Here is a 19,679-nt window from a genome sequence, read left to right as displayed (position 1 = left end):
TGTATACGCATAAACTCCTGTGTTTTTTTCAGTAATAATTTTCCCTGATTTTGTAAGCATCAGCTGTCAGCAAGGAGTTGGGGTTTTTGCTTTGCACTTGCTTTTGGTGTGGAGTGCTAGTCTGGTCAAGTGCCAGAAGTAGTTTACGTCAGGAATTATGAACTTGGTGGTCAGAGCTATAGCTCTGTCTGTTCAGAGCTCTGCCAGTGCCACAGGTGAGAAGCTGCCCAGTTCTCCTACTGGCCTACCACATGTCATGCAGATAGTTTATAACAAAGAATAACTTGTTATGTGGACTGTTTTGTGAATTGTTTAAGACCATCATAGAATGGCTTAGAAGTTCAGGTATATTTAAATTGTGGATTGCCTTGCAATGTTTTTGGTGTTTTACATTATCTTTGGAGTAGTCTAATTTTTTTAATATTTATTTTCATTTCAGGATGACACAGAAGAAAATTCCAATGATGGCAGCCAGCCATCCAAGAGACGGCGTATGGGCTCAGGGGACAGTTCTCGGAGCTGTGAAACTTCCAGTCAAGACCTTGGGTAATACTGTTTTTTATAATTCCTACTTTTTATTGTAAGTCTGACTTATTGTTCAGCATGCTTAAGTATTAGCTCTTTATTTATTACTTGTGTATTTGTCATATGTCTTTACAAATTGAGGTGATGTCATATAAGTAGCTAGGTGTCTATTGCTCCCAGCATATTTTAAGGCATTTTATTTTAGAATGCCACAAAAAGTTACAATCAGAAGCACAGTTTATGTGTTTTTAAGACATTGCATACTTGAATGAATTTTGACTCTGTAGTAGTTGCTTTTTCTGGTGTCCTCTCCATTATGATGGATATCAAGAGTCTTCAGATTCTGTCCCTTAGCATGTTGATAAATGGAGATTTAGAGAAATATATGTGTGGTTGGGTACAACAAAGTGACTTGAAATGGGTTAACAGGATGCAGTGTTTTAAAGTGCTTGTCCAACTTTGTAGTTACTGTTCATTGACCTATAAATGGGAATTACTGAATTTCTAGAGATGTAAGTAGTATTATTAAGGATTGTTGTGATTTGTTGTAACATTGTTCTTATGTTTAGGTATAGTTATTTTCCTGCTGAAAATTTGATAGAATACAAATGGCCGCCTGATGAAACAGGAGAATACTATATGCTTCAGGAGCAAGTCAGTGAATATTTAGGTGTGACTTCCTTTAAAAGAAAATATCCAGGTATTTATTTTTAAAGTTTTTGTTCTAAAAGCTTGTGTCCTTGAACAGTTTGGATGTAGTCCGTGCTTCTTTGGTTATAGGATGAGCTAACTGTTAAAAAAAAGGACCCAGGAAATGTAGACCTGGATTATACTTGTACTTCATATTTTCATTACTGGAAATATAATGTATCCACTGGTTTTTAAAGTAATAGAAGGCATTGTGGTATTGCCACTGAAAATTTGCAAACAAGTCTGATTTGAGGGTTAGATCAACAAGTACAGTTTGAAAACTGATGTCAATTTTATTTTTCGTGATTTGTTGATGATTTGTTACTAGACAACTGGATCTCTGTATTCCGTTTCCTAATTGTGGCAACATTCTTACACTGTGGAAAATACTAAAAAAGATGTTTGTGGAGGTTCTAGTATTTGAGCCTCTGTTATTCAGAATTGTCAAATCTGGCTCTTTCCTTGGGGAATTTATTTTTAAGAGTCATGATAAAAGAAAAAATACTGCACTTTCAGTGCTTGGTAAAATTTTCTGTATCTGAACTTATACATAAGGCTTCTTTAGTTTTTCTGTAAATCATAACTATAGGCAGGGTCTTGTCCTACTGTAGGTCAAGAAAATTTACCATGTCCCTACATTAAATTAATGTTAAATTCAAAATTAATGTATAAAGTCATGTTTTTTGGAACAGCAATATAATACAGGCTCTAGCTGCCTGGAAACAAAACTGTTGAAATACTTTGACAGTATTTATGGGGGGGTTTCAGTTACTGCACACATTTTTATTTCTTCTTTTTTGGTTTTTTTTTGGTTTTTTTTTTTGAGATTTAGAAAGGCGAGATTTATCTCACAAGGAGAAACTCTACCTCAGAGAACTAAATGTTATCACAGAGACTCAATGCACACTAGGTAAGAAAACAAGTTGTTGGACTTCTTATTACAGTATAAAAAATATGGCACTCTGAAAAGGGGGGTTCAGTTTGCTAGAAAAGAATTGCATCCCTCTCAACTGGAAACAAAAGTTCTGAAATTAAAACTGGGGGTTTTTTGGCTTAGTAAATTGGCCATAATGTTTCAGTATTCCAGACATATTATTAACAAATATATTCTGGATGTATTCTAATTACTTAGAGGGGATTTTGCTGTATTCTAAATTAACTTGTAGAACCTTTTTCTCTTAGAAAAGAGACCACCATAATAGTGTGGTCTCATATATATACATTATATGTACATATATGCATGGTGGTATATATTGCATATATATATACAGGGTGTCTATATATGTTAGTCTTATTTTGCTGCATTGCATTGGAGGCCAGCAGACATCACTGTATCTTAAATGGTTCAACTTCTATGTTAGAAATTAGAAGAGTGTGTTTTACATCACTTGAATATACTTGAAATGAATTGATGTAATTTCTGAGGCTTATATTGAAGGGTTTTTTTTTTTCTTGCTCTTCTGATGTATGTGATTTGGACATGTTAGAGTTTAAATTATGCTGCCATGGGTTTTTTTCTGTGTATCATGGGTCTGTGAAAATGTAATGTCATTTTATATGCTAACAGTCTTTAGTATACCATCTTTATTTCTCACCTATGAGCTGTCTATTTTTTTTAACTTAACTATGCATAAGAGAACCGTATGTAATTTTTATATATGGAGGTAAAATGTTACCTTATCTATTCATTAGAGATGTGTGCTAACTTCCCCTGTTTTTAAAATGATAATCAGTGGTAGTGACATAAATCATTCTATGTTATTGTCCATGTCTGGAGATTAGTTGTGTTGGAACTTTCAGGGAAGGAGATCTGCATTGTAGCTGCAAACGGAGGCATTCTGACTTCTGAGCATTAAATGCTTTAATTGGGAGTCAGGAGTCTTATGTGCAGCTTGCTGCTCTGAATTGCTCTCCTAATGATTCTTCCTGATTTGTATTAAGACTTTATGTAAACCTCTTAATTTCAGTAAACAAAATTTCAGGGTAATGAAGCCTCAGCAGCACTGGAAACTGAAACTAACAGTACACGAGGTCCCACCTAAAACAAAGGTTCTGCCTCACCAGTGAGTTTAAGTAGGTGATTGAGTCAATGTGAAGGGGTCTGTAGCTGTAAGTAATGACACGAGCCTTGGGTACACACAAAGTCCTAGTCAGCCTTGAAAGCTAAATGGCACAAGTTTGCTGCTACTTGGAAAAGAAAAGCTTGTGCACAGCAGGTTGTTGTCTTTAGATACTCAAAAACTTTGAGTTGGTCATTGTGAGATATAAATAACCTACAGTTACTTTTTTGCCAGATAGCATCATTACTACTTTATTTATTTTAGGTCTAACAGCTTTGCGTAGTGATGAAGTAATTGATCTTATGATTAAAGAATACCCTGCCAAACATGCTGAGTATTCTGTTATACTGCAAGAGAAAGAACGGCAGCGAATAACAGATCATTACAAAGAGTATTCTGTAAGTAATTACCACTTAAGTGAACCAAATCTGCAATGGGAGTGTGAGAAAAGGTTCTTCTCGAACTGATAGTCAAATGTATGTGAATTAATATAATTGTTTTTATTCCAGCAAATGCAGCAGCAGAATACACAGAAGGTAGAAGCCAGTAAAGTTCCAGAATATATTAAAAAAGCTGCCAAGAAAGCTGCAGAATTCAACAGCAATTTAAACCGAGAGCGGATGGAAGAAAGAAGAGCCTATTTTGATTTACAGACACATGTAGGTAGATTTAAATTTCTTACCAATTGTGAGGAAGGAGCTCCTTACTTGTTTTAGTGAAGTTGGTTTTGTTACCATTTTAACTATTTTCAGGGGGGTGATTAATGGGCAATACTGCTAAAAATAATAATCTAAATATATTTAACCTGTAGACTTTTTAAACTTGAAAATACTTGTCTCAGAAAGCTCTAAAAATCTCACTGTTATTTTGTTATCATGTCTTTATTCTGATAGCGGTGGTATAAAACTGAGACTGTTGTTTATTCATGTAAATGGCTAATTCTTCTTTTGAATACCTTCAAAATTTTGCCTGACAATACCTGAAGTAAAAAAGAAAACTATTCTACACCTAAAAGTGTGCTTGTCGATACTATGCCCTTGCTTTTTGTTGGGTGTTACATTATTTTTGTATTGCATATGTTAAATGCCTCTGTGCTTGATCAAAAAAAAATTATCTGGCATTTTGAAGCAGTGCTGTTCTGCTTCTATAAAGGCAGTAAAGCAAAAATTTTCTCTGCAAATTGTTACATGGCAGACAATTATGGAAAGTTTTCATTTTTCTGGTATTGACCATGTTGTTAGAGACAAGATAGTGGATAATTACTTCTATATCCTTGCAAGAAAAGAAGGCTTATTGTGTAAGCTTCTCCTTTCCATTGTATTATGTATTTGTATTATTAATGGATTTTTTTATAGTACAGATTGGTTTCAGAAATAGGTTAATACGTTCTTTCTACTCTAAAGCAATATGGAACAACAGTGATAGTTCTTGCTAAAGATGCCAGTTACAAAGGTCAATGTTTACTGTTTCAATTGCTAGATTTTAATTTCAATATTATTTTTCATAGTGTACTGTTTAAAGAGGTCTTACTTAATCTTTGTTCAATCCACTAGATACTTAGGGATTGGATTTAATCCATGATACTGTTTTGGTATGTCTTAGAATTTTAATGCATTGGATTTCTCGTGGGAGAACTCCGGTAGATGATCCAGTTCAGTAAAACTGGCAAGTTAAAAAAATACTTGGAGGAGTATTTGGTGAGGAAGGCTTAACTGTTTGTATGTGAAACAAAAATGTCATTGTTTTATATTAAACAATGTAGATTATCCAGGTGCCTCAAGGAAAATACAAAGTCTTGCCTACAGAGAGAACAAAGGTTAGTCCTTATCCAGTGGCTCTCATACCCGGCCAGTTCCAGGAGTACTACAAAAGGTATTTTAAAAGCATTCCAACTGCCAATTCTGTTGCACTGATCTCTTTTGTCTCCATCTAGCAGGTGGAAAACATTTCACTGTCTTTGCTTTAAGGTTTCAAATTAATTTTAATTTTAGACACTTGATAGTCTTCAAAGATGCATAGTGTGACAGCTGTTGTTAAGAAAACAGTACTGACTGCAAGAGCACTGTCTCTGCTGATCTATTGCAGTGCCTGAGATGTGGCCTGCTCAGGTATTTACCACGGTAAAAAGGGACATTGATTTCACTCCTGCCACCCTCCTGTTTACTTACCTACCTCTGCATGTGTGCTAAAATTAATGTTTTTGTATCAAAGTGTTGTTATGCTGGCTTCTGATCACGAGTCTTGCTGCTCTATTTTCAATTTTTAGAAACTCTTTAATAGTTTGGTCTTGTGGTTTAAGTTTGATGGTGGATTTGTAAGTGAGAGAAAAAGACATTGCAAACTGGACCTTGACATTTCATGAAAAACATGTTACTTGACTGTTGACCTAAATTTAAGATTTTACTAGCAGCATGCTACCATTGAACAAATCTGTAAAGATTTGAAGATTTTTCTGAAGTCTTATTGTTGTACAATAGAGATGGTATTCATGCTATATGTGCTTGGTTTTCTGTAGAGAAGCTCTTCCTCTGCATGTGCCTGGCTCCTTCTAGTGCGTGTTCATACGCCCACCCCAAATTTGCATGTTACAGGATGTTCCTAAAGGACTTCAATTTTATTAAATCAATTGACTTAAAATTACTTCATGTTATGCTTATTTTGCACTTGTAAGCTGCTAGTGAAACTGCTTTTCCATCTCAGTGAAGGACATGACCTTTCGTAATATGCAGCACAATAGTATCTTGTTCCTTACAATGCTTGTCCTCAGCAGTCAGAAGACTTCCACTTTTTTCTTAGTGTTTAAGGTTAAAAATAAGGGTAGATTATGCATGTTGAGCTGTATCTGGCTATAAGCAGTGAGACTACACCTTTACATTCATCCGAAATTACATTTTCTTCTTTTCTTGCATTTTTTTGTTCTCAGTAATCAGCTAAACAGCTCTGTTGTTTGCTTTGGACATGTTTGTGTGCTCTGGGTTAGTGGGGCACTGTACATTGATTAAAAAAGTGTATGGTCTGTTTGGCATAGTAACATGGATTGGGTAAAACTTAGCAAATTATGTTCCATGGGTGTCTGCTCTACAAAGAAGACAAGTAGTATACATGGCATCGCATTTGGGAGGAGAGTGTGTTTCCTTTGTTTTCAGAACTGTATGTTTTTATCTGCCTTCCTGAAAAAAGGAAACTGTTTCCTATTAAAGTCCCTGTGTACTGTATGACTTAATACTTATGCATAAAGTACACATGAATGAATGCATTTTATTTAACTTCAGATATTCTCCAGATGAACTTCGTTACTTGCCGTTAAACACAGCTCTTTATGAACCTCCTTTGGATCCGGAGCTGCTTACACTGGACAGTGATGGAGATTCAGATGATGCAGAAGAAGGGCGAGGTGATGAAAAAAGAAAAACCAAAGGCAATTCGGTGAGACAAATTGAAAGTATTCTTGAACAAAAAAATCCTGTTCCTTGACTTTTGTTAGGTTAATTAGTTTCTTAGAATCTTTTAATATTTGCAAAATGAAGGGAAGACTTTTTTTAGTACTTCTGTTTATTTTATAACATTGCTCTCTATTGCTTTCTGGTTTTGGTCCATTTTCAGAGTAAGGTGAACAGATGTTTGACATTTCAGGCCTTTTCTTCCTTTTTTAAAATTTTCTTTGTTTTGTTTTGTTTAAAGAAATTTTGAAGACACTTCCCAATGCAGCTCTTCATTATAGCCTTTTTCCCAAGGGGAAGTTGCTGGCATTTCTGAGGGGAGTGAGTATTATAGTTCAGGTCAAAATATATTTTGCTGTTGGAAGTCCCACAGAATCTGTCCCCAGAACAAAGGTGCTGATAACCTCATAACTTTTTTTTTTGTGCTGTGGAAGCAGCAAGTGCTAAGTATAGAAACAGTAACTTCATTCCAATTTTAAAAGAAGGTAGAAAGCACTGTGTTTTTTTACTTTACAATACATCTTTAAAAAAATATTTATGTTCTCTCCACTTATGCAAATTCAAAATTAACTGCTAGCTGAAACTTAAAGGAACCTTTCAGGTATGTTCCTTGATAGTGCTTTAAATGCTCAAGAGCCAGCTGAGATTCAAATTAGCTAAGTACTGTTGTTGTATTGGTACAGTTTGTATGTTGGTGACAATCTCTTTCCAGAAGTTTAACGTTAATTTTAACAGCAGTGCAATGTCACAGTGCATTTAGCAATTTCTAGCATGATTGGTGAACATGTTTGACAGTGGGTATGTACAGTTCTAAATTTTGTCATGTAAATATTGATCTTTGAATTTTTTAAGATACTTATAATTGAAAAAAGGAAAAGGTCAGCTTGTAGGTTAACAAAAGGAAGGAGAGGTGTTTAATATACTGTTTCTGCTTGCATTTTTTTTAAGAAGAAGAAATCATATAAGCATAGCATGCTAAATGTCAGCTCAGATTTTCGGTTTAATCACACTACAGCTTTTTTACAGTTGGTCATTTGGTCTTTAACCATTTTTTCCCAGTTTCCTTTTCCATTGACTTCCAATCTCATTAATGGTAAAGAAAAGTAACTGTACCAAGCAGACTATCCTTTTGATTTTTCACAGAGGCTCAGAAATCTTTTTTTTTTTTGTGACAGAATGCAGAAGGAAAAATGTCTCTGAGTTTGAATAGCATAGAGAAGTATGGAAGATTGATAATTAGATTACTCTGAAGTGGTTTTGGCTATGGGATCAGGGGTTCTTAGCTAGGTAGTCATTGAGGGGGGCATATAGTTCAGAAAAAACCACAGAGATGGGACATGGTCAGATTTGGACTACTACCTACTACCATTTGTCAGATCTCCCTGGTGAATGCCATAATATGCTTTATAACTTCTCCTTTTTCACACCTCCTCCTGCTCCATTGTTGGATTTGGTAGCAGTTTTCTGTAGTGTTTTAGTGGGTCTGACCTAAATAACCCTTCCCCTAAAATATTGGTGAAATATACCATTTCTTGTTGCCACATAGTTCGATCTGCTTTTGTGTTACACTCCGCCATTTGCTCTATGTCTGTTTTGTCTGTTTTGATTTCAGATCCTAGGGCACAGGCTGATTACTATTCTGTTTTTACAGAGTATGTTTTAATGTAGGGGACCATTGTTATTTGGCCTCTTGGTTTTATTGTAATAAATGTGAGTAATCACACTGCTTCCTTCTGGAGCTTTTTGGAAGCCTTTATTAACACTTTTCTGAGAAAAGTCTTGTGCTGCTGCTCTTAATTATGCCTACATTGATCTTTCACCATCTTTGAACCTCTTCCCCTCTTTCTTGCCTCCTTATTCCTCAAAAAAAAAAAAAAGCAAAAAGCTTTTACTGCAAAATAAATTCTGTTGTTTGGTCCTGTATTAAATATGGAAGTATGTTCTGCCATTGATGGTATTCTTCTGCTGCAGTCCAAATTAAATACTTAGAGTGCTCCTGGTGAAAACAGTAGGTGAGGGTGGCAGAAAAAAACCTTCATGTGTTTAATTCATGGCAGTACTTGTATGCTTTAAATGTATGACAAGGGCACTTTTAACGTTTTGCTGGCCCTTTACGTTGTAAACAGCATATTACATTTAGTTGATTTCTTGCTGACTTCTAATGAAAACACTTCAGAGAATTACAGTGTTGTGCTCCTCACACTGGTACCAAGACCAACTGCAAAAATATGACTGCTGATGCCAGTCTCTTAAACTAGAAAAAACAGATGATGAGTGTTGTGAACAATGGTGTTCTAGATTGTGATAAACCCCATGCTCTTGCAGAAGGAATGACATATCCTTCTCTTACCTTAGTTGACTCTAAGGGGCATAGGAAAGACTTGTCTGTCTATCAAAAAAAAAAAAATATAGCTATGGTATTTTTATTATAGGACAATTCATCTGGCAATGTATCTGAAGGTGATTGCGTCACAGACAACCAGGAGGATTCTTTTCAGGGAAGACAAAAAACAAGAGACAAAAGTGCTACTCCAAGAAAAGATGGTTCCAAACGTTCTGTATTACCCAAATCAGTTCCTGGGTACAAGGTAGAAGAAAAAAGCCCCTGACTGAATTTTACTCACCATCTTCTTCCTGAAGTATTTGGTTTTTTTAATAATGTGGAACTTCTGCTTGCTGTACTTCACTAGCTGTTCTCCTGTTGTGTGCTCCATCTGTTTGCTTCCTTATTTCCTTTTTGCTTGTATTTTGCGTGGGGCTTTTCTTTACCCTGGCTGTACAGTGGCCTCCTGTTGGGTTAACTTCTTAGATTCATAGGCAGTAACGCTAGAAGAATCCATTGTGGATTTATCATTGGAACTCAACATCTTTCTGTCTGCTTTAACATAGCAGTCAGAAATATGTGCCAGTTTGAAGCTAGCATTCACTGTTACTTTTTTTCCTATTTGTATGGCAGCATACCAAGAGATCAGTCCTATAAAGTGCAGCTGTGTGGCTGAGCATATTGTTACAACATTAATTTTAAATACAGCCTTTTATCCTGCGATGTTATGATGTATAGGATGGAAGGCAAAAAGCTTACTACAGCTGTATAGGCCACACTATGTAACTCCTGTAATAGTATTTGGAAAATAGCTTTTTGTGTAGTTCATACCATGTAGTACGTTTGTGGCAATATGCTTTTATCTAAACTAGAAACTTGGTGAGGATGTTAAGGCATTTCAGCTATCACGTAGTGATTGCCGAATCTAAGACCCCAGTCTTCAGTATTTCTATATAATAATTTCAAGAGTTATTATAAAAATACTTTTCAGAAGAAGTGGGAATTGACATGCATTGTTTAGATGTTACTATTCTGCATACTGAGAGAGAATCTGAATAAACTGTAACACATATAAAGCAGGTAATTGTCTAGTCCTGTTCCGCTGAGGGGAATGAGAATTTTCCATTGACTAAAATGGGAGCAGGAATAGATCTTTAAAGAGGGAAAACACTAAGTTAAGATAGGGTTGAGTGTTAACCAGTCAGGAATGCTTATTGGCAATTACGGGACAGGGAACGTTTTTGTCAGTGACAAGTTTGTATATACTGAGAATCTGTGTCAGCAAAAGTGAGCTGTTGATGGCTTGCATTCTATGTTTATAAATATTTACTATCTCTGTTTACCAAGTTAATAGTAAATAAACTATAACTTACAATACGAAGCTAATTGCCAGCAACAATTGGACAGCTTTGATAAATTTCCTCTACATACAGTATCTGTACAAGTTCATAACAGACAGCAAGCTCCAGTTGCATTTTCTGTTTTGAGGAATTTATTAGGAAATGTGTGAACTGTGTAGATTTAGAATGTGATTACCACATATATATATATTTTTATATGTAACTTTGCAAGAAGTTGTAGATAATAGAATGCATTTCAGTATTCCCATGAACATGAAATCCAAAGATGAAGGCTGAAATTTTGCTTTAACTTTGTTTAACTTGACATTAGAAATTGTGTGCCACTAGTTTACAGAAGCTTCACTTACCTGCAAGATGCCCAAGTGTTTGGTTAGTTGAATCTATTTAATGGCCATATGAATTATGAATGCATTGAGAGAGAACTGGTGGAGCAGAACTTTGGTTGGAACTTAAAATTGTAGAAGAGCCATAGTAGTATACAGCACTGCATTTTGAAAACGGATTCCCACAGCAATTACTTACTGGGTCAAAATCACTGATTCTGACACTAACAAGGTCTTACTATAACTTGCAGTGCCACATCTTTACAATGTCAAATTGTAAAGATGTGGCACTGATTGCCTGCATCAACCATCCAGCTGTTGCTAGGTCAGGGATGGTGATGTGTTAGGAGGGTGAGAGGATTGGCTTTCTTGTTTGTGGGAACGTTTGAAATACTGCAATAAGACAAATTACATGAGCTGTTTTAACTGGCAAGACGGAATGATTCTTGTTTGTGAGTCTATGAAAACATCAGATAACAATATACCTAACATATGTGCCTACATGTTAAGGCACTTTGAGCCGAAGGCTTAACTGACTCAAAATGTTTTCCCTGTGAAATCTTTATAATACTTTTGTTCTATATTATTCTCTAATATTGGACTATTTTTGTAGAACACTAATCTTTTGGTTACATGTAGTTAAAATTGAGGGATAATTGCTATGGCATCAGCATATATACATGTATAGCCACGTTATGAGTATTACAGGATTCCATACATTTCCACTGAGTTATTTTCAAGTAAAAGAAATACTGTATATTATATGGCGTCTTTTTTATTGTCAGTTCTTTAACAAAGAACGATTAGCATGTATTTTACATTTTGTCATGTTACAAGTAGTGAGTCTGTTGCTGCAGAACTGACTGCTACAATTGCACACACAGGGTACTGTTAAAAGTACAAGAGATTTTTTTGCACATAAAACTGAAATGTATTCAGTATCTTTATTTTGCAACACTTCTGTTTTGGGTCACTGTATATGAAAATGTAACACTTTGCATTCAGAATAGGATGTTATAAAAATGGTGTAGTTGGAAAGCTTACTTTGAGAGCTGCAGTGCAGCAGCATGGAACTGAAAACCTACACAGCACAGTCGTCATTTTGACCCTGCATTTATTTTCTCTTGTATCTTATCCCAATGAGATGGGGATATAGAAAGCAAAATTTACTTCTAATTAGATGGGATATTGTGACTTCCCATTTGGAATTGACAGATTTTTAATAGTATTTCTAAAAGCCATTTATGGTGGTAGAATGGAACTGGATTAAAATGTGAATAATCTTGATTTTTAAAAAAAAAATTTTTGTTTTGTTTTTGTAAAAATACTTCCATACTGTTGGAACTTCATTCTTAAAAGACTGTGATTCTCACCCCCCGCTCAATATGCACTGTTTCTAATGAAAACAGGTTAGTGAACTAAGACTAGATGGCAGCATTGTTAATAAATGCATCTGTAACAATGTCTACCTTGAGACTTATGTGTATCAGAATGTGAACTGCGCACACCTATAATGCCTGGATGTGTCCAAAAAGCAACTCACTTTGGCTGGAGTACTGGGGAGTGTGTTGTTTTGTATTAAAGGGACTAAAATACATATCTGTAACAAGCCAGAAGTCTGATTAGAAAAATTTGCTTGCTATTCTAGAAAGGCTGGGATTCTTAGATGACAGTACAATTTAAAAATAAAAAATAGCCTAAACAATGGAAGGGTAAATGCTGCCACACTGACAAGGTTTAAGCATGTGCCACTTTTGTTGAGAGGAGCAGGGTATAAAGGTATACATGTAGGACACGTAGTATAGTTAACAGTAAAAGAGTTTATGTGTGGTTTTCCTTCCATTATATTTATTATTTTGTAGAGATGTTTGTGTGCTAGACTTCTTTTACTGTTTTATTATATTTATGTATAAAACAGGTTGACTTTGCTTTTTTAAAATAAATAAGCAAAAAATGTCTTTGAATGCCTCTGTCATCTTTTGAAGGAAGTTACCTCTAAATATTTGGTGTGGTGTTTTGCTTTCTTGAATAAAACTCCTTAGACCGAACAATTTGAAGCGGGCTGTAGCCATGTTTTGACATGAAAAGCACATTGAAAACTTCAGAAAACTTAAAGCAATGCATCCTGATACTTTAAAAATGAATCAAAATACTAATTACCTTGCTAGGTGCTGTCAAAAACTGCCTGGGGAAATAAACACACTTGAAGCTAAATTGTATTGCAAAAGATCTTTGTAATTTTATTTTATTTATTTAATTAGTGTTTTCACTTTTTAAATTTGTTGTAAAATTAAACCTCATTCTTCTCCCTGTGAGTGGTTGGTAGTTGACTGGTATTCTTATTGACAAGCTTTTTAGAGCCTTCAGCTCCCTCTGCTAGCTGGGTCTTTGCAGAAACACTGTTTTTTAAAACTGGCACTAGTCAGTTTAACATCAGTGAGTACTACTTTAATTGTAGACTACATTTCTCACTAATTTCATTATGCAGCAGTCAAAGCTCAACAATGTAACTACTGCCATGTTTCTGAAATTCAGAATGCTGTAATTCTTCCTCAGGCCTCATCAGGATGAAACTCTTGTTGTAGCTACAGAGTTGACACACAGAATACCTAGGCAGATATTCCACATTTGAACAGCCTACTATTTCCCTTACCCTTTAAATGGATCTCATGGACCCAGACACACTCTAGATGATAACTTAGAAAAATTATAAATGCAAATCTCTAGTCAAATGCAAGGCTTTTGTTTCTTAAATGATTATGACTTGATACAAGAAGGAACGGTAAAAGAAATACAGCCCTGCATAACTAACCAGATAATTTGAAACTGAAGATGGAAAATATCAAGTTTATTGCTTTTATAATCAATTTTCTATATATAGGGACAAATGTAATGCAAAAAATATATATATTTCCTTCATAAACAGGAAATCCATACAGAAGTTCATAAAGAGTATTCTATATTGGAAGAATCTTCCTGAAATTTTTCACCCTATGTCTCATTTAGTTTGCCATGAGAAGAACGTTAGCTGATGAATTAATAGGAAGAGGCAAGTACGTGCTTTTGATCCAATTGGATTTACATATAACTCACTATATATGACAAATGCAAAATTTCATGTAGTTAAATCTATGATTTTTTCAGTGCTGCTGCTTGTCATTGATTGTCACATGTTTTAGGGTTCGCACATCCTGACATAGTTTATTGATTTTAATAGTTAAGGAGATAGATGACATTTCCTGTTGAATCTGTAAATTCTTCTGGAATGAATTTATAGCCCTCTTCTACCCTTCCAGCCAAAGGTCATTCCAAATGCTATATGTGGAATTTGTCTGAAGGGTAAGGAGTCCAACAAGAAAGGAAAACCTGAAGCTCTTATACATTGCTCCCAGTGTGACAACAGTGGTGAGTATCTACATCCACTAAGTCGATTCCTAGGATCCAGATCTGTTTGTGAACATATTTAGTGTACTCCATGTGTAGCAAAAGTTCAGTTGCCTTTTCTTTCCTTTGTTACAACCCTATCTCTCTTTCGTGTTCTCTGTGCTCACAATGTGGGATCTCACCAGGAGGTGAGCTAAGCTTCATATTTGGTAAAAGTAAACAGTCTAACTACTTTTAAATTTCATTTCAGGCATAAAAGTAATAATACTGATTTTAATCTAGGCCACCCTTCTTGCCTTGATATGACCCCGGAGCTTGTTGCTATGATTAAGACTTACCCTTGGCAATGTATGGAGTGTAAAACGTGCATTATATGTGGGCAGCCTCACCATGAAGAAGAAATGATGTTCTGTGATGTATGTGACCGTGGTTATCACACTTTTTGTGTGGGGCTTGATGCTATCCCTTCAGGTAATAAAGTAAGAGTTACTTGTTCCCTTCCCACTTCCTCTGAGTCCTGGGCTGATTCTCAGAGTTAATACATGAACAATGAATTAATACATATTCTTTTGAAAGAATAGTTTAAAACAAGTGTGAAGGGTAAGAAACACTATAGGAAAGCATTCACACTACAGGACCCAATTTTTTTACTAAGCTTTATTTCTGTATATTTGGTTGTGCAGAGTTAAACCTCGCAATTCCTGTGCAGGAAATATAATTGGCTTTTACAGCATAACCCAAACAGGCTCACTCAGAACTATGCTTTCTCCATATCCACAGAATACTGACAATAATTACCTCTTTTCATTGAAGAAACCTGTAAAAGAAACTGTATTGCTGCATATTGCTAGAGTATAGCTTTCACATTAATTGTGCTGTTTTAACTTTTAAAAGAAATAGTAATCTCAATTTAATATTTGTAAATATCTCTTTAAACCCTTTCATTCCCTTTTTTATTCTTAAACATCAAAACTGCAACATAAGTATCTCCATAGGTAGGTAGGCAAGCCGGTAGCTTTCAATTGTCAAGTCACTCATCATGTGGCCAACTCGGGGCAGTAGAAAGAAAATAGCAGGTGGTACTGTTGCTTTACATGTAATTCTATGTTCATGGTAAGTTCATGAATACGTATTCAGTGGTAGTGACAGTATTCCCTGACAGTACTTAAAACACACTGAACTGCCCCATTTTGGGAAGCACTCCAGCTAGCTGTCACTTTCCTACAGGTTCTGTGGCTGATTTCACTTTGAGGCTGACCTAAGAATATAATCAAAATAGATTATATATCTACAAATCTACAAAATTACCAAAACAGCCTTTGATTCCAGCTGTTGTAATAAAAAGTTAAATGCTTCCCCAGCTGCCATTGATTTCTGCACTGGGTAACTTCACAACCTTGAACTGTAGTCATTCACCTAAAAATATGACTGGCAAACTCGAGCACTGTTTGTAAAGCTCTTACCTAATAACCACCTCCTTGGCACTTCTTGAGGTCCATGAAGATTGGTGTAGCCAGTGGTTACACATGATGAGTCTGCAAGGGAGCATGAATTGTATGTGCTGCTTTACAGAAAAGATGCTCAATTTTAAAAGCATTTGTTGTTCACATTAAAGGAAATACTGCAAATAGATAAGCACCTAACAGAATGGTGAAGGGCTGCCTAAATAGGTAAGATAGTAACAAACTTAGTTTCCCAATAATTGATAACTTTCTTTTCTTAGGTCGCTGGATTTGTGATTGTTGTCAGAAAGACCCTCCTGTACCCAGAAGAGGAGGAAGAAGGGGGAAAAACAGCAAGGAGGGCTAAGAAAGCCCCAAACACTTGCTGTCCAAAACTTAACTGCACAAATTAAAGTGATACTCTGGTGCTATTTAATCAACCACTCTATAAGAGGAGCAATACCACTTTTTTCTTTTTACTAAATAAACTTTGTCTATATAGTGATTTTTTGTGATACAAGTCACTAATGTCCTGTCAGGTGTTGAGAGAGGCAAGCCAAATTACCACTCAAAAAAGAAAAGTTTTTCGGTAATGAAATTTAAATTATACATGCATTTGTATAAAATTATAGCAACATACTTTTTTATTTCAGTGCACTTATCAGTAAGCTCTGTGAAAAGAAAATTACAGAGCAATTTAATGTACTTTATCTGCATAGCAACTGATTATTCTGAAATAACCAAAGCAAAAAGTATTCCTGGTAAAAGTAACTTCTAAGGAATAGTAGGTATGAGATTACCTTCTTACAAGATACTGCAAATCCCTTTCAGCAGAAACTTTCTGTGCAAGCCTTATTCATAAATATGTGCTTGGAAAAAACCCCACAAAAAGCTATCAAGGGAAGTGTAAGAAAGCACCTCTCAAGTTTGAGATACCTATATGCTGCGTTGTTTTTAATGAGATGAAAATGTCATATTGACAAGTAACAACAGCTGAAGGCTCCCTCCCCCTGCACTAATAGCAAAGAAGCAACATGCACTTGATTCAGGTCATGAATTTGTAGTGGTGATGAGTGACTGGACCAACCTCTGCTTGACAGATGGCTGATGTGATGTAGAGCACACACAGTCAAAATAACAGGCTATCTATTACCTTACGTGGCTGATTGTTTTCTCCTTCCTTCACCCTAAGCTAGCTCCTCAACTTCATGAATACACTCAAACATGTTGCTGATCAGTTTTACTGAAGATGCTTGCTCAGAAAACAAGCAGGTTTTATTTTTAAATATGCTCGAAATTGACAGGGGGGCTGAAGTGCAGTTGTTTATTCATTTTTCTTTATAAAAAAACAATAGAAAATACTGAATTGGAATTGATTTTCCTAAGCACCTATTTTAAGGGAATTTAACAAGATCCCAACCATACATTCATTTTTAAGCCCTGATCTCTGAAGAGCACTGCAAATACTGTCCTGGTTGCTCATTTTACATATTGGGGAGGAATTACAATAAAAAAAATTAAATATGGCTTTTTCTCCCCACTTCCTTTCTGGTTTTGGAAATGTAACCTGGATATCTCTTCAGGAAACATAGTGAGCATTACAGCAATTCATTCATACCAATTTCACAGGATAAAGTGTGACTTAAGTCCAGTGTGTATCAATTTAAAAAAGGATTTCAAGTATTAATTTCAAGATTCCAATAAGTATAGTCCAGAAAACAGACTCCTCATCCTGAGATTCATCTTCTGTAGACTGTGAGTATTTCTGGTTTGCCTCCATCTCCTCAGGGTTGTAAGAAGCCTCTCCAAATGGGTACTGTACAACTGTTCGATCGTAGTACACCTTCATTTCAAACTCGCTCTCCAGGTGAGAGGGGTGGCCATAAATCCCTATTCCCACAGGGCGGCGAAAGTGTGCAGGCACGTGGACAATGTCCTGGCCACAAGTCACAGACTGTAACTCGTACTCGTCAAAGCTGGGGTGAAGTGTCACATCAGACACGTACAAGTCTGCGTCACCTTTTAAACTCTGCATCTGAAGAACAATCTTTCCCTCATGATTTAGTCTCAAATAGCTGTAGTTTCCTGCTCCAATCTGACCTTGGACAACATGAAGAAGAATCCATTCCTCGGGTACATCCTCTTCCTCAAAAGCATTTACCACAAATAGTACTTGAGCTATCACAAATACTGTCAGGATTCTTCTCCAGTGTGTTGCCATGGTCTTCAGTTGTATTTGGATTCTTCCTTTGTCTGTGTACTACCTTAAGAATATAAAGCAAAATTCAGATTTTAGTATATTCCCTTCTTGGAAGTAATCTATTTTTTTTTAATTTGGTAATTCTTATAAATCCTCTCTAGTCCGTACAAATTTAACTTCAATTGTGTTCATTAACTTGTATTTTTTAATAGTCACAGAAACCAGTGCTAAGATTCAAAACTTTGTCAGAATAAAATGGCTTACATTTTTTCAAAGTTAAACAAATTAATCAAGCCAGTGTTCTTTCAACAGAACTGACAAAGAACTTTAGTTTCATTCTACCTGCCTGCATGCCAAACTTGACAGTCACCCAGAAGGGATGAAACCCAATAATGATTTTAGTTTCACTTTAAAAAACCCAAAAAACAGTTAAGGAAAGGAAGGCTTTTGCATGCTTGAAGATGCTTAACTTTATATGAGGTAATTAGGGCAAACTATTTGTTCTCCCATCCTCATCCTCTCAACTTCAAAAGACAGTAAAGATGCAAATCTGGATGTGGACTTGAAGCAGTAGGCATTCCAGCTTGCATTGGGATGGAGTTATAAATAAAAACAAATCATCTAATAAGGTAATACTTTAATTCATGATCCTGATGTATGGCTTGTTTCTAGGACCAAATTTGGCACATTTTCCCTGAAAAAAATGCATTTACTTTCAAGAAGGTTTTGTTACAGTACAAACACTCAGCTCTTTACAGCACTTACATACAGAAGATAAGGCTGAAGTACCGGACAAGGGGAAGATGGAAAAGACTGCTCCAAGATCAAGGCTCTCAAAGTCTATTCCCTCCTTCCTCCATGCTCCCAGTCGGGCAGCCTGAGCATGCCTGCCACACTCCAACCCTCTGAATAGCTGTGCTAAGTCTCTGTGCGCAAAGCGGCAACTTCCAAACCTTGCTGAAGGCTTCCAAAGCATACAGCTGACTGAATTTGACATGCAAATCACATGAGCCACAAGCCTAAACACCTTCATGTTAAGAGGAAGATTCTCATCCCCTCATTCCTTCCAAAAGGACACTACAATTATCTGACACCAGAAAGCTGCATGTAACTCGTTTTGTATCCTGCCAGCATCAAAGCAAACTGCATTCCCTCCACTGAGATGTCACTTAAATGTTAGAAGTTCTACAACTGAATGGATCCTAGGGAAAAAAAAAATAGAAAATAATGTCCAGCTGTTTCCGTAGTTTGACGTTTTCTGCCCCAGAGGCCTTTCTACTTCAAGGTCAAAATTCTGCAAAGACAGCACAAAACAACGAGGTGCAGCATTTGCTGAACCTGCCAGACTGACAGAACTCCCTCTACAACCACATTAAAAAACAGTCTTTTGTCTCGACCGTAAGAGGGAGCTGACTGTCACTTGTCCATCCAAGGAGTGATGAAAAAGCCGAGCGGAGCCACAGGAGGAGCTCCACATCTGACCAGAAAATAACTGAAGTTATCTAGGAAAGAACGAAAGCATCGAGGCGCTGGCCCAGCGCTCTGGAGGAGAAGCGATTCCAAGAGACCTTGGACAGAGCCACGAACGAGGAGCTCTGCCCGCCCCGGTTCGCCCCCGCCTCCCCGCGGACGGGACCCCCGCCGGGTGGCTGCGTCGGGCCGGTGTCGCCCCGCCGGCCGGAGGCTGGGGCTCGGCTCACCTGCGACCTGCCGCGGGGCTCCGGCTCCGGCAAGGCCGCTGCCACGGCGAGGAAGAGCAGCGGGGACTCGCGGACGTGCGGCAGCGCAGCGCGGCCGGGGCGCCGCGGGAAAGCCCCTCCCCGGGGCGGGCCTCGGAGCAGCGCGGCGACCGAGAGCAGGCCGGCGCCGAGGAGACGGCTCGCGGGGCGGAACGCCGCTCCCCCTGCGCGCCCCGGGAGCCGCTCAGAGCG

General features: G+C 36.9%; 2 protein-coding genes across 4 annotated transcripts; one reads left to right on the top strand and one right to left on the bottom strand.

The window, feature by feature from the left end:
* The first annotated feature begins 439 nt into the window (after window positions 1-439).
* PHF10 (PHD finger protein 10) lies at window positions 440-16,053 on the top strand. 3 transcript variants are annotated; one of them, XM_039707736.1, is made up of 11 exons: window positions 440-546; window positions 1,095-1,225; window positions 2,048-2,125; window positions 3,540-3,673; window positions 3,785-3,934; window positions 5,038-5,147; window positions 6,548-6,701; window positions 9,148-9,303; window positions 14,019-14,127; window positions 14,389-14,577; window positions 15,830-16,053. In XM_039707736.1, exons 1-11 carry the CDS (start codon window positions 494-496, stop codon window positions 15,913-15,915), a joined length of 1,350 nt encoding a protein of 449 aa, XP_039563670.1. In that variant the 5' UTR covers window positions 440-493; the 3' UTR covers window positions 15,916-16,053. The 3 variants fall into 3 exon arrangements, with proteins under 3 accessions (XP_039563670.1, XP_039563669.1, XP_039563671.1); XM_039707735.1 differs by having other exon boundaries at window positions 2,042-2,125; XM_039707737.1 differs by lacking the exon at window positions 9,148-9,303 and having other exon boundaries at window positions 2,042-2,125.
* Window positions 14,747-19,673, bottom strand: CUNH6orf120 (chromosome unknown C6orf120 homolog). The gene is made up of 2 exons (XM_039707738.1): window positions 19,449-19,673; window positions 14,747-17,812 (listed from the first exon to the last, which is right to left on the bottom strand). The coding sequence occupies exon 2, from the start codon at window positions 17,767-17,769 to the stop codon at window positions 17,212-17,214; it is 558 nt and encodes a 185-aa protein (XP_039563672.1). The 5' UTR covers window positions 17,770-17,812; window positions 19,449-19,673; the 3' UTR covers window positions 14,747-17,211.
* Between the last annotated feature and the right edge of the window lie 6 nt (window positions 19,674-19,679).

The sequence above is a fragment of the Passer montanus genome, unplaced genomic scaffold, assembly GCF_014805655.1.
Source record: "Passer montanus isolate IOZ18808 unplaced genomic scaffold, ASM1480565v1 scaffold2, whole genome shotgun sequence".
In the NCBI taxonomy this organism is placed as follows: domain Eukaryota; kingdom Metazoa; phylum Chordata; class Aves; order Passeriformes; family Passeridae; genus Passer; species Passer montanus.
This window is presented reverse-complemented; position numbering and strand designations above follow the sequence as displayed.

Excerpts from the sequence above, each read along its gene's own strand:
- PHF10 (XM_039707735.1), top strand. The coding sequence starts at position 494 with ATGGGCTCAGGGGACAGTTCTCGGAGCTGTGAAACTTCCAGTCAAGAC. Across the intron at positions 547-1,094 it reads ACTTCCAGTCAAGACCTTGG|GTATAGTTATTTTCCTGCTG; the intron begins GTAATACTGTTT and ends TCTTATGTTTAG. Across the intron at positions 14,578-15,829 it reads GCTTGATGCTATCCCTTCAG|GTCGCTGGATTTGTGATTGT; the intron begins GTAATAAAGTAA and ends TTCTTTTCTTAG.
- CUNH6orf120 (XM_039707738.1), bottom strand. The coding sequence starts at position 17,769 with ATGGCAACACACTGGAGAAGAATCCTGACAGTATTTGTGATAGCTCAA.